Raw genomic sequence first — 24,577 nt, 5'->3', positions numbered from 1 at the left:
TTGGCGCCGGTGCCGACACCTACAACGTGCTGACATGAGGAAAGTTTCCAACCGATTTCTCATACACAAATAGCAGTTGACCGGCGTTGCCTTGTGAAACGTTGTTGTGATGCCTCGTGTAAGGAGGAGAAATGCGTACCATCACGTTTCCGACTTTGATAAAGGTCGGATTTTAGCCTATCGCGATTGCGATTTATCGTATCGCGACATTGCTGCTCGCGTTGGTCGAGATACAATGACTGTTACCAGAATATGGAATCTTTGGGTTCAGGAGGGTAATACGGAACACCGTGCTTGATCCCAACGGCCTCGTGTACCTAGCAGTGGAGATGACAGGCATCTTACCCGCATCGCTGTAACGGATCGTGCAGCCATGTCTCGATCCCTGAGTCAACAGATGGGGACGCTTGCAAGACAACAACCATCTGCACGAACAGTTCGACGACGTTTCCAGCAACATGGACTATCAGCTCGGAGACTGTGGTTGCGGTCACCCTTGACGCTACATCGCAGACAGGAGCGCCTGCGACGGTTTTACTCAACGACGAACCTGGGTGCACGAATGGCAAAACGTCATTTTTTCGGATGAATCCAGGTTCTGTTTACAGCGTCATGATGGTAGCACCCGTGTTGGGCGACACTGCAGTGAACGCACATTGGAAGCGCATATTCGTCATCGCCATACTGGCGTCTCACCCGGCGTGATGGTATGGGGTGCCATTGGTTACACGTCTCGGTCACCTCTCGTTCGAACTGACGCCACTTTGAACAGTGGACGTTACATTTCAGATGTGTTACGACCCGTGGCTCTACCCTTCATTTGATCCCTGCGAAACCCTACATTTCAGCAGTATAATGCACGACCGCATGTCGTAGGTCCTGTACGGGCCTTTCTGGATACAGAAAATCTTTGACTGCTGCCCTGGCCAGCACATTCTCCACATCTCTCACCTATTGAAAGCGTGTGGTCAATGGTGGCCGAGTAACTGGCTCGTCACAATACGGCAGTCACTACTCCTGATGAACTGTGGTATCGTGTTGAAGCTACACGGGCAGCTGTACCTGTACACGCCATCCAAGCTCTGTTTAACTCAATGCCCAGGCGTATCAAGGGCGTTATTACGGCCAGAGGTGGTTGTTCTGGGTACTGATTTCTCAGGATCTATGCACCCAAATTGCGTGAAAATGTAATCACATGTCAGTTCTAGTATAGTATATTTGTCCAATGAATATCCGTTTGTCATCTGCATTTCTTCTTGGTGTAGCATTTTAATGGCCAGTAGTGTGTGTTCCTCTGCTGTCAGTTGGCGGTACAGAAAATACACTCCTGCAAATGGAAGAAAGAACACATTGACACCGGTGTGTCAGACCCACCATACTTGCTCCGGACACTGCGAGAGGGCTGTACAAGCAATGATCACACGCACGGCACAGCGGACACACCAGGAACCGCGGTGTTGGCCGTCGAATGGCGCTAGCTGCGCAGCATTTGTGCACCGCCGCCGTCAGTGTCAGCCAGTTTGCCGTGGCATACGGAGCTCCATCGCAGTCTTTAACACTGGTAGCATGCCGCGACAGCGTGGACGTGAACCGTATGTGCAGTTGATGGACTTTGAGCGAGGGCGTATAGTGGGCATGCGGGAGGCCGGGTGGACGTACCGCCGAATTGCTCAACACGTGTGGCGTGAGGTCTCCACAGTACATCGATGTTGTCGCCAGTGGTCGGCGGAAGGTGCACGTGCCCGTCGACCTGGGACCGGACCGCAGCGACGCACGGATGCACGCCGACCGTAGGATCCTACGCAGTGCCGTAGGGGACCGCACCGCCACTTCCCAGCAAATTAGGGACACTGTTGCTCCTGGGGTATCGGCGAGGACCATTCGCAACCGTCTCCATGAAGCTGGGCTACGGTCCCGCACACCGTTAGGCCGTCTTCCGCTCACGCCCCAACATCGTGCAGCCCGCCTCCAGTGGTGTCGCGACAGGCGTGAATGGAGGGACGAATGGAGACGTGTCGTCTTCAGCGATGAGAGTCGCTTCTGCCTTGGTGCCAATGATGGTCGTATGCGTGTTTGGCGCCGTGCAGGTGAGCGCCACAATCAGGACTGCATACGACCGAGGCACACAGGGCCAACACCCGGCATCATGGTGTGGGGAGCGATCTCCTACACTGGCCGTACACCACTGGTGATCGTCGAGGGGACACTGAATAGTGCACGGTACATCCAAACCGTCATCGAACCCATCGTTCTACCATTCCTAGACCGGCAAGGGAACTTGCTGTTCCAACAGGACAATGCACGTCCGCATGTATCCCGTGCCACCCAATGTGCTCTAGAAGGTATTAGTCAACTACCCTGGCCAACAAGATCTCCGGATCTGTCCCCCATTGAGCATGTTTGGGACTGGATGAAGCGTCGTCTCACGCGGTCTGCACGTCCAGCACGAACGCTGGTCCAACTGAGGCGCCAGGTGGAAATGGCATGGCAAGCCGTTCCACAGGACTACATCCAGCATCGCTACGATCGTCTCCATGGGAGAATAGCAGCCTGCATTGCTGCGAAAGGTGGATATACACTATACTAGTGCCGACATTGTGCATGCTCTGTTGCCTGTGTCTATGTGCCTGTGGTTCTGTCAGTGTGATCATGTGGTGTATCTGACCCCAGGAATGTGTCAATAAAGTTTCCCCTTCCTGGGACAATGAATTCACGGTGTTCTTATTTCAATTTGCAGGAGTGTAGATACCGGTTTCCGAGGCTACAAAGAGATTTAAAAAGAGTTAATGCTGGACTGCGACACACTAAACAATGAGAATTGTGAGGTCATCCGCATGAGTAATAAAAGGGAAGTATTACATGCCGTTTACGCAAACGACGCTTCACACTCCCTGTGCACTACAAGGAAAGATGACCGTGACAGAATAACACACTCAAGTGAAAAGAAACTGGTATAGGCATACGTATTCAAATACAGAGATATGTAAACAGGCAGATAATATGTGTCTGGCGCAGTTGTTAGATCGGTTACTGCTGCTAAAATGGCAGGTTACCAAGATTTAACTGTGCTCTTCAGACCAATGAGTAAGAACCTCCTTCTGGTGGTATCACTACTCAGAACTTCGTTAGAAAGAATTCTGCTGCCAAAAAAAAAAAAAAAAAAAAAAAAAAAATTCTGATAACAGATAGTCAGTCATAAAATAATATTTGGCAAAATAAAATTACAAAGTAAAAATAAAATATTTCATAAAGGTCTTACAATTTTGAAAACGAGGGACGGAATAGTGAACATTCTAAAGCGGATCGTCAAAACTCTAAAGGAAATGTTTGTCTTTGCATTCAAGTTGCATCTAAAACAGGCAACGGTTTACTTTTGTAAAGTGAATAAATTTCAATTTCTTCTAAAGTAGTGATTTACCACCAGAAGAGGTTCTTACTCATTGGTGTGAAGATGACCACAGTTGTGGTCGAAACCGGTCACCAGAATAAATAATTTGTGATCAAGACTGTTTTTGATGGTAAATACCCTATTAAAACCATCTGTCCTGTGAACTTAAAAGGCCCATTGTATAAAATTATGATAGAAGTAGAAAACAAAAGGCATCATCAGATAACATGTTGTTATATTGTTGTAACAAAGTGATCCAACTGCAGATGATATTTTACTAAAAAGGTTGTGGTATTTATGAATAAAAAATATTCACATTTTAGAAACCAAACTACAAATACAAGAAATAGCCCAGAGTATTGGCCTCAAAATATCTTTTGAAAAAAGGGAAATAATGCTAACGGAACTGCCACTGCCAAAGAAAATTAGAATTGGAGAATACGACACAAAAATTGTTGAAAAGTTTACATACTTGGGAGAAATAAAACATACAACCTGAATGAGAAATCATAATGTAAGCTAGAATTAACAAATTGATTAAAACACAGCATGTTACGAAGAACATATATAACAAAAAAGTCTCTCTCAATAGCCACAAAGCTGAAAAACTACAAAAATAGTCCCACAGCAGCAAATAAAATATGTTAACGAAACTATATTAAAAACAACCAACACTGTAACTATAGACAGAATGCTCAAAATAGAAAGAAGGGTAATCAGAAAATGTATAAATAAAAAATACCAAAAAGACGGAGTTTGATAACAGCTTCAAATGAAATAATTTACAAAGAAGTAGAGCCAGTGATAAGCACAATGAAAAAGCAACGGATCTCTTTCCTACGACATTTGAAGAGGACAACAGAACACAGAAGTAGCAGGAGAATAATTGAGAAGTTATGCAATAGTAAGAGTGGCATTCGATGTATCGCAGAGATAAAGGAGGACATGATCAAATTACAGATTACGATGAAGGATTTCGAAGACAAGACAGACGCACTCAAGATACTTCAAGACAAACATATCACACTGTCAATAAAAACTAACAAACAGAGAATGGGGAGGGTGATGTCGGATGAGGAGAGAAGGGCACGATCAGAAAGAATGAAAAAGTATTGGGTCAACAAAAACCAGTAGAACCTAGTTCATAATATTGACCAATGTGCTCGAATGTAGACCATAAAACAAATTTTAAAAAATTTCTGTTGGCATTTACAAATAGAACAATTTTAGAAAGCCAGACAAATTTAAAATGAAGTATGAAAATTCCAGTTAAATTGCTAGTGTAAATTTCAAATGTTACGCTATATATTATAAAAGGTTCCAGCATCCTCAGATCATGAGTCCACACATTCTTCTTGAACACATTCCTTATACATCAAGACGGACTTTCCAGTGCCACCATTCCTAATGATATTTTCTTTTTCGTGGGGACCTGGCTGGTCCTACAAGCAGTTTGTTTCTTTACGTTCATAAGAGTTGTTTTGCCATTGGCGCGTCCCTTTTCTTCTAACCACTAGCGCTTTCATGGATTTCTTTTTCTCCGTCGGAAGGGTATTCACAGGTGCAGACTTCCACGTAAACCAGACTTCATTATGGCAGAGGAACAGTGCGGCGTGATTCTCGGTACAGAAAACTAGTCGCTCTTATTCTTGCAAAAAATATACTAAACAAGGCCCACCTGGGTATTATTGCAGACCTTCTACCTCTAATTGTTCAGTTATTGGCTACCTCCGAACCACTAATAATTCTATAAATGTAATTATACAGTTTTAAAGACGAACGAACAGAATTTCCAGAGACATAAAATACACGATAGTTTAGGTCCCAGTTATTTAAGATATCTCAAAAAGTCATGTAATGTAATTAAAAAGTTTTAAATTTCCAGGCATATATAATACAGAGTAATTTAGTTACCAGTTCTCCAGATATCTGAAAAAGTCATGTAATGTTATTATACGGTTTTAAAGACGAGTAAACAAGATTTCCAGACTTATACACTCATGCTCATAAATTAAGGACAATTGCAGAATGTGGTGACACACAACTTGGCATTACACGAAACTGGCGCGAATAGCACAGGCACATAGGGAACACACACGACACAGATCTGTAAGTCCACGGTACTGGTGATAAGTTGAGAAAACCGTCCTGAAACACATGTGCCACAAAACGCCACTGCTTCCTGCCCATGTACCCCGACATCAATATGGAATATGATCACCACGCACACGTACACAGCCCGCACAACGGGTTGGCATACTGTGGATCAGGTGGTCGAGCAGCTGCTGGGGTATAGCCTCCCATTCTTGCACCAGTGCCTGTCAGAGCTCATGAAGTGTCGTAGGGGTTTGAAGACGTGCAGCGATACGTCGACCGAGAGCATCCCAGACGTGCTCGATGGGGTTTAGGTCTGGAGAACAGGCAGACCACTCCATTCGCCTGATACCTTCTGTTTCGAGATACTACTCCACGATGGCAGCTCGGAGTGGCCGTGCGTTATAATCCATCAGGAGGAAGGTGGGACCCACTGCACCCCTGAAAAAGTGGACATACTGGTGAAAAATGACGCCCCGATACACCTGACCTGTTACAGTTCCTCTGTCAAAGACATGCAGGGGTGTACGTGCACCAATCACAATCCCATCCCACACCATCAAACCACGACCTCCATACAGGTCCCTTTCAAGGACATTAAGAGGTTGGTATCTGGTTCGTGGTTCACGCCAGATGAAAACCCGGCGAGAATCACTGTTCAGACTACACCTGGACTCGTCCGTGAACATAACCTGGGACCACTGTTCCGGTGACGATGTACTGTGTTCTTGACACCAGGCTTTACGGGCTCTCCTGTGACCAGGGGTCAGTAGAATGCACCTTGCAGGTCTCCGGGCGAATAAACCGTGTCTGTTCAGTCGTCTGTAGACTGTGTGTGTGGAGACAACTGTTCCAGTGGCTGCGGTAAGGTCCCGAGCAAGGCTACCTGCAGTACTCCGCGGCAGTCTGCGGGCACTGATGGTGAGATATCGGTCTTCTTGTGGTGTTGTACACTGTGGACGTCCCGTACTGTAGCGCCTGGACACGTTTCCTGTCTGCTGGTATCGTTGCCATAATCTTGAGATCACACTTTGTGGCACACGGAGGACCATGACCTTCCGTGTTTGACCAGCCTCCAGTCGCCCAATAATTCTACCGCTCATAACGTCATCAATATGCGTTCTTTGAGTCATTTTCAACACACAGTCACCATTAGCACGTCTGAAAACGTCTGCACACTTACTCGCTGCACCGTACTTTGACAGGCACCAACACACCTGTGCGTATGTGGACTGCTGCCAGCGCCACCGTGCGAAGACCGCTGGTCAAATACACCACTTGGTCATACCCCGATGAAATTTAAACCCGCAAACCGCCCACCAGTGCGTTGTTTTACCATGTATCAGCATTATCCTTCATTTATGAGCATGAGTGTATAATACATAGTAGTTTAGTTACCAGTTACTCCATGTATCTAAAGAAGTCACACTCTCATAATCTGGTAAAGCGTAACACTGGCAAGCAACAACAAGAAATGGAAGAAAACGAATCGCAGCTGAAGTGCGTTACTGGCCCAGTCGAGTGTTTATCATCAGAAGGATCAGGTGTCGTTCATACTTCCAGAATTGGAAGCAGTGAGCCTAATGTAAAACCTAGACTTATTTAAAGCAAGTACCTATTACACTTACATGTAGTTGCTTATTGATTATACACAATGCATTACGATACACTTGAGAACCAGTAGTGAACTTACTGTCATATTTGTCCATTTTCAGGATCAGCACGGAATTACACAAACTGTGTGCTCTATGTTGCAGACGAAGTGCGGACTGGAACGTACAGGAACCTCTTCCACCCTGAGCAGCTGATCACGGGGAAAGAAGACGCCGCCAATAACTACGCTAGAGGCTACTACACTATAGGTATCTACTGTCATTCATTTCCACGAGGTTATTAAAGTAAAAGTGACGTCTCATACAAAAAGTTATCAGCATGTTGTTGTTGTGGTCTTCAGTCCTGAGACTGGTTTGATGCAGCTCTCCATGCTACTCTATCCTGTGCAAGTTTCTTCATCTCCCAGTACCTACTGCAACCTACATGCTTCTGAATCTGTTTAGTGTATTTATCTCTTGGTCCCCCTCTACGAATTTTACCCTCCACTCTGCCCTCCAGTACTAAATTGGTGACCCCTTGATGCCTCAGAATATGTACTAGGAACCGATCCCTTCTTCTAGTCAAGTTGTGCCACAAATCTCTCTTCTCTCCAATTCTATTCAATACCTCCTCATTAGTTATGTGATCTACCAAACTAATCTTCAGCATTCTTTTGTAGCACCACATTTCGAAAGCTTCTATTCTCTTCTTGTCTAAACTATTTATCGTCCATGTTTCACTTCCGTACTTGGCTACACCCCATACAAATACTCTCAGAAACGACTTCCTGACACTTAAATCTATACTCGATGTTAACAAATTTCTCTTCTTCAAAAACGCTTTCCTTGCCATTGCCAGTCTGCATTTTATATCCTCTCTACTTCGACCATCATCAGTTATTTTGCTCCACAAATAGCAAAACTCATTTACTATTTTAAGCGTCTCATTTCCTAATATAATTCCCGCTGTATCACCCGATTTAATTCGACTACATTCCATTATCCTCGTTTTGCTTATAGCCTCCTTTCAAGACACTGTCCATTCCGGTCAGCTGCTCTTCCAAGTCCTTTGCTGTCTCTGACAGAATTACAATGTTATCTGCGAACCTCAAAGTTTTTATTTCTTCTCCCTGGATTTTAATTCCTACTCCGAATTTTTCTTTAGTATCCTTTACTGCTTGCTCAATATAGAGATTGAATAACGTCGGGGATAAGCTACAACCCTGTCTCACTCCCTTCCCAACCACTTCTTCCCTTTCATGCCCCTCGACTCTTATAACTCTTATCAGTATACGAGATGACAAAAAGGTGAGTTACATAATCAATTATCTCTCCCGAAACGGCTTGTCCAATGTCGAATATTACGTGTAAGAGGTCCATGACTAGTTTATTGCTAGTGCACTCGAGCAGATGTAATTTCGATGGGTTGCTCACGCGCTGCCTGCGATATGTAAGCTATAATAGAATCGCAGACCACAGAGCAGTGTCGGCAGCAGTAGTACTACTAGTAGTAGTAGTAGTAGTAGTAGTAGTAGTAGTTCAAAAATGGTACAAATGGCTCTGAGCACTATGGGACTTAACATCTGAGGTCATCAGTCCCCTAGACTTAGAACCACTTAAACCTAACTAACCTAAGGACATCAGACACATCCATGCCCGAGGCAGGATTCGAACCTGCGACCGTAGCAGCAGCGCGGTTCCGGACTGAAACGCCTAGAACCGCTCGGCCACAGCGGCCGGCTGTGTAGTAGTAGCAGTAGTAGTAGTAGTAGCTCGCAGTCGGGGGGATTGGGTCAGGTCGCTCGTAGAGAGCAGTTGTCTAGTTGTACAGCTCACAGAGACCACTTGTGTCCTGTATGGAATTAGGAAGGCCGGTCCTGGAGAACGATGGCGGTGCCTGAGCGATGTAGTATACGGTAAAAACAAAAATTATTATTATTTACTGCCGCGCGCTTATGTAATTTGCAACAACTCATTTTGTACTACTGTTATATCAAAGTCACATCTAAATATTTTTCAATAATAATCTTTCTTATAAAGATAACTTTTGACAGTAATTCATCATTCTGAATTTAAAGTTTTTGCTAATTTCTCCCATCCATAGTCATGCCAGTTATCGTAAAGAAAAATCAGTTGCTTTTTTTTTTATACATAACAAAATCTAGTGGCCAGCATTGCATCTGGGATGGGCCAGAAAAATTTCTTATAGGAGCAGATATATACGCGTTATCCGGTGACATAATTGAGGTACGAATCTTCAATTTATTCAGAATGACTTTTCAGGGTCACGACGCAGCATTTCTGACGTCTAGATTTTCCAGTTTAGATTCACAGTCAGTTAATTATTGAAAGGTTATAAATGTGAGTCACATTTTCATTGGGAGGTTAGTCAGATTTTTATTCCAAGGTTACGAAAATAAACTGTTGGGAGGTTACATACGCAATAATGCGAATGCGGGAGACAAAGAAATATCAGAGAAGGGAACTGAAAAGCATCTGAAATAGCTCGATAACTGGAAGCTCCTTGATTCTACACTGTCTTCGTAGTATTGCGAATTTAATGGCCAACGGTGTACATCTATGAGTCCAAAAATCCTGATTAATTATAGGAGTAGTGTCTAATGATTCCGTCTTTTATTTTATTTTGTGAATGCCTGGAAATTTCAGATTTCCTGTCTCACACAAAATTGTCGAGGCTTTCGGGGCCGCTTGGTGACGTGTTGCCTGTTGCTGTTCGTCTCAGGATCTTCGGCAAGCGCTGTTTAACTATTTGTGTGACGTTTCGCGAGCATGAGTGGCTGGCACTGTCAAATATTCACCCGTCTCCTCTCCCCATTGCCGCCAGCAATGGAGAGTGAATCTTTGACAAAGCCAGACTCTCACGCTGGCGAAATGTCACATAAATCGTTAAACAGACGCCTTCCGATGATCCCGAGACGAATATCAACAGGCAGTCTCTGTCTGATACACGTCACACCGGTAGGTGTTTCTTTAACTTGAGACAACTAAATATCTCAAAAACGACGAATCGCATGAAAAAGAATTTTCTTTGTAATAAGTTAATATTATTAAAGAGGACATTTGTCTGTGCTACAACTGCCGACGTCCTGACCACCCCACCTGCACGGGTGAAGTCAACTTTCTATTTTCAAAAGAATATCACCCATTTTTATTGCATATCGAGATTCTGAGCAAAAATTTATTACGGTTTATTAAAACGAGTATTTTCCATTCGTAATAGACGGCCCTGTGATCGACAAATATCAAGTGTGCCTGTTTTTACCTTAAATAACAGGTGCAATTGGTTCTACATTTCATTTACATTTCATGTAAGTGTAATCCTTAGTGTTGCAAATTTGATTGTGCAGTACAATATAGTTAGCCGTTTCAACTTTTGGTTAGAAACTACGTTTAGCGTGATCCGGGAACAACCACGTGGATGTAATAGTTTTCTGTTCGTATTGGGATGTTTGATATTGGTGAGTCCCCTTGCTTCTCATCCTAACTGTAATTAACAGCAAATGCTCAAGCTGACGGTCTTCCACTTCGATACATTTATTCGTTCGTGAGTGAAATGCATGTATATACGGTTTAAAGAAGCATTGTGAATTACAATTATGGTCAGAGGCAAGAGACTCACCGACATCAAGCATCCTGGTGGAAACACATAACTATTACATCCACGTCGTTGCTACCGTATCACGCTAAACGTAGTCTCTAACCAGACATTAAAAGGCCTAACATTATTCTACTGTATAATCAAATTCGCCACACTAAACTAAATTTCGAACGTAAATATCAACCTTAGAACACAAAGGTTTGCCGGCCGCTGTGGCCGAGCGGTTCTAGCCGCTTCAGTCCGGAACCGCGCTGCTTTTACGGTCACAGGTTAGAATCCTGCCTCGGTCATGGATGTGTGTGATGTCCTTAGGTTAGTTAGGTTTAAGTAGTTCTAAGTTCTAGGGGTCTGATGGCCTCAGATGTTAAGTCCCATAGTGCTTAGAGCCATTTGAACCATTTGAAGACAAAGGTTTACATTTATATCGTAAACGAAATGTAGATTGAAATGTGTCCCTTCTTAATTGCCAAAACTGTCATAAATGTTCAAATGCGTGTGAAATCTTATGGGACTTAACTGCTAAGGTCATCAGTCCCTAAGCTTACACACTACTTAACCTAGATTATCCTAAGGACAAACACACACACCCATGCCCGAGGGAGGCTCCGAACATCCGCCGGGACCAGCCGCACAGTCCACGACTGCAGCGCCTAAGACCGCTCGGCTAATGGCAAAATAGTCACACTTGATATTTGCCGAATTGAAAACAGTGGTCTGTATAAACCGTATCCTAATTTTTGGCGTAGAAGCCGAATATGCAATAAAACCGGGGGGTGGGGGTTGGGGGGTCCCATTTGAAAATACAAAGTTGACTCCGCCCACGCACGAGGTAGGCCGGGAGGTGGCCAGTTGTAGCACGGACAGATTTCCCAATATTAACTTACCACCTAGACCTGCCGGCTGCTGTGGCCGTGCGGTTATAGGCGCTTCAGTCTGAAACCGCGTGACCGCTACGGTCGCAGGTTCGTATCCTGCCTAGGGCATGGATGTGTGTGATGTCCTTAGGTTAGTTAGGTTTAAGCAGTTCTAAGTTCTAGGGGACTGATGACCTCAGATGTCAAGTCCCATAGTGCTCAGAGCCATTTGAACCATTTTAGCCACCTAGACCATTTTTTTCGTGCGATGCGTAGTTTTCGAGATATTTAGTTGTCTTACGTTAAAACAAACGCCCTGAATATGGAATGTACGTGGTTGTTCCTTTGAGGTTGGAGAAAATTCCAAAACCTCGAGAACATAAACCAGCACCGGATAAAATAATTACTGGAGCACAGCAGATAAGAAATCCGAAGATTGAGAGTCTCAAGAAACAATATTGGTTGTTAGCTGGCCGAGTATTCGTAGACGTGTCGCGTAACTCACTTCTGTCGCCTCTTCCCTCTCCCCCCCCCCCCCCCCCCCCCCCCAATCTCCCTCGCCCAACATCATAGTGTGCTGTGAGAGTTGGTTGAGAACAGGAAAATTTTGGACAACATGCGCAACGTTTATCGCAAAGTTAGATTAGACTTCCCAAGAGGAGCGTAGCAGAAACACTACGTCTCGTGAGGTCCCAAATGGAAAATACTCAAGGGTACTGCCTTAGCCGACATGTCAAACCGCTACAAATACGAGTGACGTGGATTAGTGTTAGAGGTGTTGAGAAACCACTGAAATCTCTGTAATATTCTTTAACAATAGTCGGAAAATTATCAAGCTTCACTGAACATGCGTTGGAGATAAAATTTTCGACGGTAGAAGACTTACTTGGTTAGAAAAGGCGAGTACAGGGTTCGTTCCAGAGCTCTTCGACGGTGCACACCCTCTCACTTGTGTAAAAACAACGCTCTCAAGGTACGAGGGCTATCCACAAAGTACATTACGTTTTGGAATTAAATAAAATAAAGTATTGGAAATTTTTTTAATTATATACAGATGAAAGCCACACTTAAATACTACTTTTGTACATAGTTGCCATTTAAATTAAGGCACTTATCGTAGCGATGGACGAGCTTGGAAATTCCTTCGTCGAAAAATTCGGCCGCCTGCGCCTTCAACCACGTGGTTACCTCTTCTTTTGGGACAGATAAAGGTGTGATTTTTGTCGATTTCCTGGAAAGAGGCACTACAATAAACTCTCAAAGGTATTGCCAAACTCTGCACAACCTCAGAAGAGCAATACAAAACAAGCGCAGGGGAAAGTTGGGCTCAAAGATCTTGCTGATTCACGACAACGCTCGGGCCCACACGGCAAATGCCACTCGTGAAGTTCTCGAATCTTTTAAGTGGGAGTTGTTTCCTCATTCGCCGTACAGTCCCTACCTGGCACCGAGCGACTTCCACTTATTCCCAGCAGTGAAGAAGTGGTTGGCTACGCAGCGTTTTGATGACGACGCACAGCTTCAATATGAGGTAACCACGTGGTTGAAGGCGCAGGCGGCCGAATTTTACGACGAAGGAATTTCCAAGCTCGTTCATCGCTACGATAAGTGCCTTAATTTAAATGGCAACTATGTACAAAAGTAGTATTTAAGTGTGGCTTTCATCTGTATATAATAAAAAAAATTTCCAATACTTTATTTGTTTTTAATTCCAAAACGTAATGTACTTTGTGGATAGCCCTCGTATTTCGCAGTTTCTAGCTTCTGCAATTATTATCGCACAAACTGTTAACCGATGGTACTATCGGGAGGTGATGCGAGGAATGCGAGAAAATGTGAAGAGGAAACGGTCTGGAATGTGGCGAGACATTTCATGGCCATTGCATCACGATAACACACCCGTACATTCATTCGTGTTGGTGCGTGACTATTGGACAGACAAACGAAACCACTGTGCTGCCTCATCCTAAGCACTCTCCAGACGAGGCCCTTGCGGGATTTTTTTTTTTTATTATTATTTCCAAAGTTGAAAACCCTGGTCAACGGACGAAGATTTACAGCGATAGACGAGATAAAAGGAAAATTCGCAGACGCTACTTCGCACAATCCAGCAAGACTGCTTCCGGAAGTGGAAACGCCGTTGGGAGGGGTGTGTCAATTGTGGAGGACAGTATTTCGAAGGAGATCATGCACAATATGTAAAACGTAAGCGTAGAAAAATTTTGTAGATAAAGTTACGGAATTTTTTGAACAGAGCTCATGCCGTGGAGTGCAGTTAACGACAACCGGCAGCAAGCGCGAAAGTTTTCTAGAAAGTCAGTTCACTAGAAAAATTCCTATTTCTACTGAAACCAGATGGCAGTTATAAGAGTCAAGGGACATGAAAGGGAAGCAGTGGTTAGGAAGGGAGTGAGTCAGCGTTGTAGCCTCTCCCCGATGTTATTCAATCTGTGTATTGAGAAAGCAGTAACGGAAACAAAAGAAAAATTCGGAGTAGGTATTAAAATCCATGGAGAAGAACTAAAAAGTTTGAGGTTCGTCGATGACATTGTAATTCTGTCAGAGACAGCGAAGGACTTGGAAGAGCAGTTGAACGGAATTGACAGTGTCTTGAAAGGAGAGTATAAGATGAACATCAACAGAAGCAAAACGAGAATAATGGAATGTAGTCGAGTGATACTGAGGGAATTAGATAACGGAATAAGACGCTTGAACTAGTAAAGGAGTTTTGCTATTTGGGGAGCAAAATAACTAATGATGGTCGAAGTAGAGAGGATATAAAATGTAGACTGGCAATGGCAAGGAAACCGTTGAAGAAGAGAAATTTGTTAACATCGAGTATAGATTTAAGTGTCAGGAAGTCGTCTCTGAGAGTATTTGTATGGAGTGTAACCATGTATGGAAGTGAAACATGGACGATAAATAGTTCGGAGAAGAAGAGAATAGAAGCTTTCGAAATGTGGTGCTACAGAAGAATGCTGAAGATTAGATGGGTAGATCACATAACTGATGAGAAGGTATTGAATAGAATTGGGGAGGAGTTTGTGGCACAACTTGACTAGAAGACTGGATCGGTTGGTAGGACATCTTCTGACGCATCAAGGGATTACCAATCTGGTACTTGAGGGCAGCGTGGAGGATAAAAATCGTAGAGGGAGACCAAGAGATGAATATACTAAGCCGATTCAGAAGGATGTAGGCTGCAGTACGTGCTGGGAGATGAAACAGCTTGTACAGAATAGAATAGTATGGAGAGTTGCATCAAACCAGTCTCAGGACTGAAGACCACAACAACAACAGAAAAATTTCAAAATGCATTCTAAACCACTCCTTCCAGTTTATCAGATGTGCACGTAATTATCGAAAAAATATTAATAAACTACTCTCACGAGAGGCGTTCCGGTTGCAGTTTTCTTTTGTTGCTCACGAGTTGGGAGGAGGTTCGAGATAATAGTTAGCGCTTCCCCTCCAGAAGCACTCAGAAACTAGGACCCTCACTCACAAAACTATATTACATTGAACCCCCTTGCATAAATTAAGCTTCTCTTTCTACAGCGTTTCATCAAAAGTCCGTAAATTTCGCGCTGGGGAATCTACACCGCAAATGTAATTAAGAGCTTAGTTCCCGTTCATTCTAGAACTTAGAAACGCAAGACGTTCTTTGAGGCGGGACTCGCGTATTTTAATGCATTTAAATGAGACATTGTCTTCCGCGTAAACAGCTCCTCCTTTCTCTCGTCAAGAATACTCGGAGAACAACAGAAATAAACAGGCCGTCTTTCCGGTGCAGCGTGTGTCCTGTCAGACAGGCGAACTCAGAAAATTTTCACCTGGTTTCTGGTTCATTCCGCAAATTTAAACTCGATGAGTCACATGCTCGGCTCACAATTTCAACCGAAAGTGTTTTTGTTAATGAGAAATGCACTACTGGCCATAAAAATTGCTGCACGAGAGAAAAAAAACGTGCCACAGACGCGAAAATAAACCGACAGGAAGAAGATGCTGTGATATGCAAATGATTAGCTTTTCAGAGCATTCACACAAGGTTGGCGCCAGTGGCGACACCTACAACGTGCTGATATAAGGAAAGTTTCCTACCGATTTCTCGTACACAAACAGCAGTTGGCCGGCGTGTAAGGAGGAGAAATGCGTACCATCACGTTTCCGACTTTGGTAAAGGTCGGATTGTAGCCTATCGCGATTTCGGTTTATCGTATCGTGACATTATTGCTCGCGTTGGTCGAGATCCAATGACTGTTAGCAGAATATGGAATCGGTGGATTCAGGAGGGTAATACGGAACACCGTGTTGGATCCCAACGGCCTCGTATCACTAGCAGTCGAGATGACAGGCATCTTACCCGCACGGCTGTAACGGATCGTGCAGCCACGTCTCGAACCCTGAGTCAACAGACGGGGACGTTTGCAGGACAACCACCATCTGCACGAACAATTCGACGACGTTTGCAGCAGCATGGACTATCAGCTCGGAGACCACGGCTGCGGTCACCCTTGACGGTGCATCACAGACAGGAGCTCCTGCGATGGTGTACTCGCGCGACGAACCTGGGTGCACGAATGGCAAACGTCATTTTTTCGGATAAATCCAGGTTCTGTTTACAACATCATGATGGTCGCATCCGTGTTTGGCGACATCGCGGTGAACGCACATTGGGAGCGTGTGTTCGTCATCGCCATACTGGCGTATCATCCGGCGTAATGGTATGGGGTGCCATTGGTTACACGTCTCGGTCACCTCTTGTTCGCATTGACCGCACTTTGTAAGAGGTATGCGCTGCCTGCGATATAGAATCGCTGACCAGAGAGCAGTGTTGGCTGCAGTACGAACTGTGTAACTGTAGCAGTTAGTTGTTGCTAGTCGCTTGTCTGAGGTTGTCTGCGCTTGTCTGCAGTCTGCTCTGGTCGGGAATCTGGAGATGCAGCAGTATTGTATAAGGTAAAGAAGCAGCCTCGCGCGTATCTAGTAATGTATCTGAACTGTTATCCAAATGTTTTAAAAATGTCCTAATAATAATTTTGGTAATATAAAGCAATTTTTAAAAAGAAAAAAGCATTCATTTCAAAAAAATCAGTTGCTTCCTTTCACAAATCACAAATGTATAAGCCAGCATTGCACGGAGCTGTGCCGAAAAAATTTTTAGGTAAGAGCAGATATATTCGCCGTTTTTTTTTATTGAGGTAAGAATTTTTGCTTTTTATTCAGAATGAACTTACAGGGCCACGACGCAGCACTGCTGTCGTCCAAATTTTACCAGGTTACTGAATTTATTTTTTATTATGAGGTTTAGGAATTTTTCTGTTTCGAGCTTACATTAAATGAGAAAAGAATTTTGTGGGTACATTAAATGTGAATGCATTTGTGCACGGAGATTGTAAATGGGAACCAATTTTGTTCTGAGGTCACACAAAAATTAGAATCGCTATCCATTATAAATTTATTTTAATTATAAATTTTGTGGGGATGTTACAACTTTGAACAGTGGACGTTACATTTCAGATGTGTTACGACCCATGGCTCTATCCTTCATTCGATCCCTGCCAAACCCTACGTTTCAGCAGGATAATGTACGACCGCATGTTGCAGGTCCTGTGCGGACCTTTCTTGATACAGAAAATGTTCGACTGCTGCCCTGGCCAGCACATTCTCCATCTCTCTCACCAATTGAAAACGTGTGGTCAATGGTGACCGAGCAACTGGCTCATCACAATACGCCAGTCACTACTCTTGATGAACTGTGGTATCGTGTTGAATCTGCATGGGCAGCTGTACCTGTACACGCCATCCAAACACCAGTTCTAGTGGCGGCATGAGTGGCCGAGCGGTTCTAGGCGCTACAGTCTGAAACCGCGCTACCGCTACGGTCGCAGGTTCGAATCCTGCCTCGGGCATGGTTCAAATGGCTCTGAGCACTATGAGACTCAACTGCTGAGGTCATTAGTCCCCTAGAACTTAGAACTAGTTAAACCTAACTAACCTAAGGACATCACAAACATCCATGCCCGAGGCAGGATTCGAACCTGCGACCGTAGCGGTCTTACGGTTCCAGACTGCAGCGCCTTTAACCACACGGCCACTTCGGCCGGCTGCCTCGGGCATGGATGTGTGTGATGTCCTTAGGTTAGTTAACTAGTTCTAAGTTCTAGGGGACTGATGACCTCAGAAGTTAAGTCCCATAGTGCTCAGAGCCATTTTTGAACCAGTTCTAGTATAATATATTTGTTCATGAATACCCGTTTATCATCTGCATCTCTTCTTGGTGTAGTAATTTTAATGGCCAGTAGTGTAAAAGATTGCACGGCCAAGATACTTCGTTTTAAAAAATAAGTTTTGACTCATTTGTTCATTTCTGAATCTGGTTATGAGACTCACTTCCAAGCTTTACCTTCTAAGCTCTGTCTGTAAGCTTTTTCTAAAAGGCAACACATACACGAGCGACTGATCGAAGCGATCCATCCCATGCGTTATCGCTTGGAGTCACTCGTTAGCCTCGAAGTCCCACAGAGGAGTCATCTGACACGCAATTTCAATCACTGTACGTACGTCGGGGTGTGGAGAAGTTCTGCTATGGAAAATGAACTGCTATGTTTAGCAGCAGCTGCAGTTGACTTCCGTAGACCGACGAGTAGGTGCAGAAAATAAATTTAAAACAAAGGAAAATTATAATTCATTAAACTAATTTTGAAACTCTTTTGTTGGGAACTGTACATTACTTTACAAAATACATTACACTTTTCACTGACACCAAGTGGTTGTGTACATCTTACCAGTGTGCTAATACAATTCGTTTCTCGTTTATTAGCCCCAATTTGTTTCTTTTATTCATTAACCTTGTAGTTTAACTGCAAGTATTTCCACTTTTTTTTTTTTTTTTTTTTTTTTTTTTTTTTTTTTTTGCAATCTCAATATGTCTTAGAGAAGCCGTCAATATCAACACTACTGATTAATGTAACTTCGGCGATAAATAGCCGGCCTCTGTGACCGAGCGGTTCTAGGCGCTTCAGTCCGGAACCGCGCTGCTGCTACTGTCGCAGGTTCGAATCCTGCCTCGGGCATGGATGTGTGTGATGTCCTTAGGTTAGTTAGGCTGTAGTAGTTCTAAGTTCTAGGGGACTGATGACCGCAGATGTTAAGTCCCATACTGCTTACAGCCATTTGAACCGTTCGGCTATAAATTGTATGAGGAATAGTGAGACTATATAAAATGACAAGAGACTGGAGCATAGCTGTATAATAGATTTTCTTTGGACTTTTCAATTAAAATGCCCACTTAACATAAGCGTACGTATCGCATTCTGTTTAGAATTTGAAAACTTTAATAATGTGCGTGACAATTTCGTAAATAACTCAGAATCACGTGATAGAACCTGTTGTATCGCGTCTGTTATTATGCACTTCGCATCAATTCTAATTCTATAGGATATCTTCATCTACAACTATATCTCCATGGATTCTATGCAAATCACATTTAAGTGCCTAGCAGAGGGTTCATCGAAGCACCTTCACAATTCTCTATTATTCCAATCTCGCAGAGCGCGAGGAAAGAACGAAGACGTATATCTTACCGTACGAGCTCTGATTTCCCTTATTTTATCGTGGTGATCGTTCCTGCCTATGTAGGTCGGTGTCAACAAAATATTTTCGCATTCGGAGGAGAAAGTTGGTGATTGGAATTTCGTGAGAAGATTCCGTCGCAACGAGAAACGCCTTTCTTTTAATCATTTCCAGCCCAAATCCTGTATTATTTCTGCAACACTCACTCCCATATTTCGCTATGATACGAAACGTGCTGCCTTTCTTTGAACTCTTTCGATGTTCTTCGTCAGTCCTATCTGGTAAGAATCCCATACCGCGCAGCAGTATTCTAAAAGAGGATGGACAGTCGTAATGTAGGCAGTCTCCTTAGTAGATCTGTTACATTTTCTAAGTGTTCTCCCAATAAAACGCAGTCTTTGGTTAGCCTTCCCCACAACATTTTCTAGGTGTTCCTTCCAATTTAAATTGTTCGTAATTGTAATACCTAGGTATTTAGTTGAATTTGAGGCTTTTAAATTAGACTGATTTATCGTGTTACCGAATTCAACCAGTTCCTTTTCGCACTCATGTGGATGACCTCACACTTTTCGTTATTTAGGATCAACTGGCACTTTTCGCACCATTCAGATATCTTTTGTCAATCGTTTTGCAGTTTGTTTTGATGTCCTGATGACGTTATTAGTCGATAAACGACAGCGTCATCTGTAAGCAACCTAAGAGGGCTGCCCAGATTGTCTCGTAAATCGTGTATATAGATAACGAAAGCAAAGGGCCTATAACACTACCTTGGGGAACGCCAGAAATCACTTCTGTTTTACTCGATGACTTTCCATCAATTACTACGAACTGTAACCTCTCTGACAGGAAATCACAAATCCTGTCATATAACCGAGACGATATTCGATAAGCACGCAATTTCACTACAAGGCGTTTGCGTGCTACAGTGTCAAAAGCCTTCCGGAAATCCAAAAATACGAAACTGATCTGAAATCCCTTGTCAATAGCACTCAACACTTCATGTGAATAAAGAGCTAGTTGTATTTCACAGGAAAGATGTTTTCTAAACCCATGTTGACTGTGTGTCAATAGATCGATTTCTTCGAGGTAATTCATAATGTTCTAAAATCCTGCTATATCAAGTTAACGATATGGACCTGGAATTTAATGGATTCCTCTTAGTACCTTTATTGAATATTGGTGTGACCTGTGCAACTTCCCAGTCTTTGGTACGGATCTTTCGTCGAGCGAACGGTTGTGTATGATTGTTAAGTATGGAGCTAATGCATAAGCATACTCCTAAAGGAACCTAATTGGTATACAGTCTGGACCAGAAAACTTGCTTTTATTGATTTAAGTTGCTTCATTACTCCGAGGATATTTACTTCTACGTTATTCATGTTGGCAGCTGTTCTTGATTCGAATTCTGGAATATTTACTTCGTCTTCTTTTGTGAAGGCATTTCATAATGCTGTGTTTAGTAACTCTGCTTTGGCAGCACTGTCTTTGATGACTTCAAAATGCTATCACTGCAAAACCGGAAGGTGTATTTTGTATCACTTAATATAAAATGCAACTCCGTCGTCCATGTTACTTCTCAGAGTGGTTCGTGGTCCCTGGGTAAGTGTAAATTCTAACTAAAAGTTTTTACACAACATGGGCAAAGCGAAACGAAACAAACTGCATATCCACGCTTAATAACTAGACTACTAGAAAAACGAGTCACAGCCATACTGGACTCATCGCTCTAACGACTAGGCCAGCCAAACTGCAAGCACGAATCGGTGCCTTGAATTTCCATGCGATCAGTCGCTCATGTGTGGGGCCGGTAACAACAAAGATCTGACAATACAGTTGTGTTGTAATTTGTCATCTGTTACTCTTAGAACAATGGCACTTCAGAAATTGGCCAAGTAGTTTGTTTACAGCCAGCTTTTAAAGAAACGGTATTGTGAAAGAATGTAAATCTCAACGAGGGGTGTAGTTTTTTTTTTTTTTTTTTTTTTTTTTACATAAAAACCGAACTCAAGTATCGATTCCTCCGAACGCTTCATTCGACTGTTGGCTTTTGGTAATCAACCGTCTCCAGAAAAGAATGTTTTCGGAGATTCTTTATCACATTATCTGGTCGGCCATAATTCTTCAGTAGCTTCGTCATTTTCCTGTTAAGTGATAAAGTAGCATTGGGAATCGCCGTTCATAGTTTAGTACGTACCTTCTTCAGAAAATAACGTCACTCTATCATGGCGTAGGAAAGTGTTGGACCTGGTACGGTATACCTAGGAAGACAGGATGTTTTCCAGTCCCTACTTCAGTCTAGTGACTGATAGTAGAATCACGCGAAGGAATGTGCACTATAGGCCGCCATAACCACTCTCTGTCGTTTTCTACAGTTTTCATTGTTGCGGCATATGAGGTTGCATTTTCTGCAGAATTTGAAAATATTTCGAGTACTATAAAGTGTTGTATAATACATTAAAACTATTTGGAACAAATTATTAGTTCTTTATTTACAGAATTTATTAGAAATAAAATTATATATACTTTTAATACTAACTGCATGCCATGTGTACAGTTAAATCGTACTTCATCGGTCGCACACCATCTTGCACCTTGAAAAAGAATGTCTTTCCAAATGGGATATGTGATATTTGCAAATCAACTGAGTTTCTTTGAGGTTTTAACAGTTTTGCCTGTCTTGAAATTTCAACAAAAGCCGTAACGAGCTGCTGAGCATCTCTCTTGCATAGTCTTCCTCTGGAGTTTGTCTATCATCTGCTTTACGCTTTCGCGATTACTAAATGATCCAAAATGAAGCGCGCTGCTCTCTGTTGGAGCTTCTCTATCTCTTCTATCAACCCTATCTGGTACGGATCCCACACCGGTGAGGAATATTCAAGCAGTGGGCGAACAAGTGTACTGTAACCTGCTTCCTTTGTTTTCGGACTGCATTTCCTTAGGATTCTTCCAATGAATCTGTCTGGCATCTGCTTTACCGACGATTAATTTTATATGGTCATTCCATTTTCAATCACTCCTAATGCCTACTCCCAGATAATTTATGGGATTAACTGCTTCCAGTTGCTGACCTGCTATATTCTAGCTAAATGATAAAGGATCTTTCTTTCTATGTATTCGCAGCACATTACACTTGTCTACATTGGGATTCAATTGCCATTCCCTGCACCATGCGTCAATTCGTTGGAGATCCTCCTGCATTTTTGTACAATTTTCCATTGTTACAACCTCTCGATATACTACAGCATCATCCGCATAAAGCCTCAGTAGACTTCCGTTGTTATCCACAAGGTCATTTATATATACTGCGACACACCCCTGCGGCACACCTGAAATCACTCTTACTTCGGAAGACTTCTCTCCATTGAGAATGACATGTTGCGTTATGTTATCTAGCAACTCTTCAATCCTATCGCACAATTGATCTGATAGTCCATATGCTCTTACTTTGTTCATTAAACGACTGTGGGGAACTGTATAGAACGCCTTGCGGAAGTCAAGAAACACGGCATCTACCTGGGAACCCGTGTCCATGGCCCTCTGAGTCTCGTGGACGAATAGCGCGAGCTGGGTTTCACACGATCTTTTCGAAACCCATGCTGATTCCTACAGAGTAGATTCTAGTCTCCAGAAAAGTCATTATAGTCGAACATAATACGTGTTCCAGAATTCTACAACTGATCGACGTTAGAGATACAGGTCATGTTCGGTCATGTTATAGAAACAGTTCCCGACGTGGTGAAAGCTCGACGGTATTATTCGTGCGCACCAGCGCATTAACTCGACAACTTGTTCTATAGCTATCGATGAGCGTTCGAAGTGCGCGTGCAGAGATTGAGAGTCTTGGATATTAAAAAATTTTTTCAAGACGGGTTCCACGAATGCTCACAAGAGACCACGAGAGTGAAAGAAAAGGCATTTCATCTGAACAGTTGCAGCAGTTTGACGACAATGACGAGGCCTTTGTGTCACGAATCGTTACAGGTCACGTGACGTGGCGGCGCACGTTGAGCCAGAAACAAAAAGGCAATCACTGGAGTAGCGGCACAACCCGAAATCACCAAAAAACAATTTCAGGCGGCTCACTCTGGTTGCAAGTAAATGACGACAGTGTTTTGTGATAGAGACGTTGTCGTTCTCGTCGATGTATTGCCAAAAGTATCGAGCATTAATTCAGACGTATATGGGTAACAGAAGAAATACTTCAGTTTATCGATGAAAGGAGGACGTGCAAAAATTTTCAGGGAAATTCAGGAATACAGAAATACAAGTCGCTGAGGAATGAAATAAATAGGAAGTGCGGGGAAGGTAAGACAAAATTTCTGCACGAAAAATGTAAAGAAATCGAAAAAGAAATGATTGTCTGAAGGACTGACTCAGCTTACGGGAGAGTCAAAACAACGTTCGGTGATATTAAAGGTAAGGATGGTAACATTAAGTGTGTAACTGGAATTTCACTGTTAAATACAGAGGAGACTGCGGAAGGTGAAAAAGAGTACACTGAAGGCCTCTATGAGGGGGAAGATTTCTCTGATGTGATAGAAAAAGAAGCAGGAGTCGATTTAGGTCAAGTATTAGTTACAATCAGAATTTAAGACAGCTTTGGAGGACTTAGGACGGCCGGCCGAAGTGGCCGTGCGGTTAAAGGCGCTGCAGTCTGGAACCGCAAGACCGCTACGGTCGCAGGTTCGAATCCTGCCTCGGGCATGGATGTTTGTGATGTCCTTAGGTTAGTTAGGTTTAACTAGTTCTAAGTTCTAGGGGACTAATGACCTCAGCAGTTGAGTCCCATAGTGCTCAGAGCCATTTGAACCATTTTTTGGACTTAGGACCAAACAAAGCAGGAGGGATGGATAACATTCCATCAGAATTTCTAAAATAATTGGGGGAGTGGCAACAAGACGACTATTAAGACGACTATTCACGTTGTTGCGTACAAAGTATGAGTCTGTCGACATATCATCAGACATTCGGAAAAATATTATCCACACAATTCCGAAGACTGCAAAAGCTGAGAAATGTGAGAATTATCGCACAGTCAGCCTAACGGCTCATACATCCAAGTTGGTGACTAGAATAATTTACAGAAGAATATAAAAGAAAATTCAGCTTGTCCTAGATGACGATAAGTTTGGCTTTAGAAAAGGTAAAAGCACCAGAGAGGCAATTCCGACGATGTGGCTCATAATGGAAGCAAGGCTTAAGAAAAATCAAGATACCTTCATAGGATCTGTCGAATTGGAAAAAGCGTTCGTCAATGTAAAATGGTGCAAGATGTCCGAAATTCTGAGAAAAATAGGGATAATCTGTAGGGAGAAATAGCTAATATACAATATGTACAAGAGCAAGAGAATAATAAGGGTGGACGACCAAGAACGATGCGCTCGGAGTAAATAGTGTGTAAGACAGGGACGTAGGCTTCCCCCCCTACTGTTCGAGCTGTACATCGAAGAAGCAATGA

General features: G+C 43.1%; 1 protein-coding gene across 1 annotated transcript in view; it reads left to right on the top strand.

Annotated features, from left to right (window-relative positions):
• The window catches only part of LOC124552397 (tubulin alpha-3 chain-like), a 216,377-nt gene that overhangs the window by 81,590 nt on the left and 110,210 nt on the right, over nt 1–24,577 (top strand). Inside the window, exon 3 of the mRNA XM_047126657.1 lies at nt 7,240–7,344. Coding sequence (XP_046982613.1) covers nt 7,240–7,344 — 105 coding nt within the window. The remainder of the gene's footprint in view (nt 1–7,239; nt 7,345–24,577) is intronic.

The sequence above is a fragment of the Schistocerca americana genome, chromosome 10 (assembly GCF_021461395.2).
Source record: "Schistocerca americana isolate TAMUIC-IGC-003095 chromosome 10, iqSchAmer2.1, whole genome shotgun sequence".
NCBI classification, from domain to species: Eukaryota; Metazoa; Arthropoda; class Insecta; order Orthoptera; family Acrididae; genus Schistocerca; species Schistocerca americana.
Note: the sequence above shows the minus strand (reverse complement) of the source record. Positions and strands in the feature narration are given on the sequence as shown.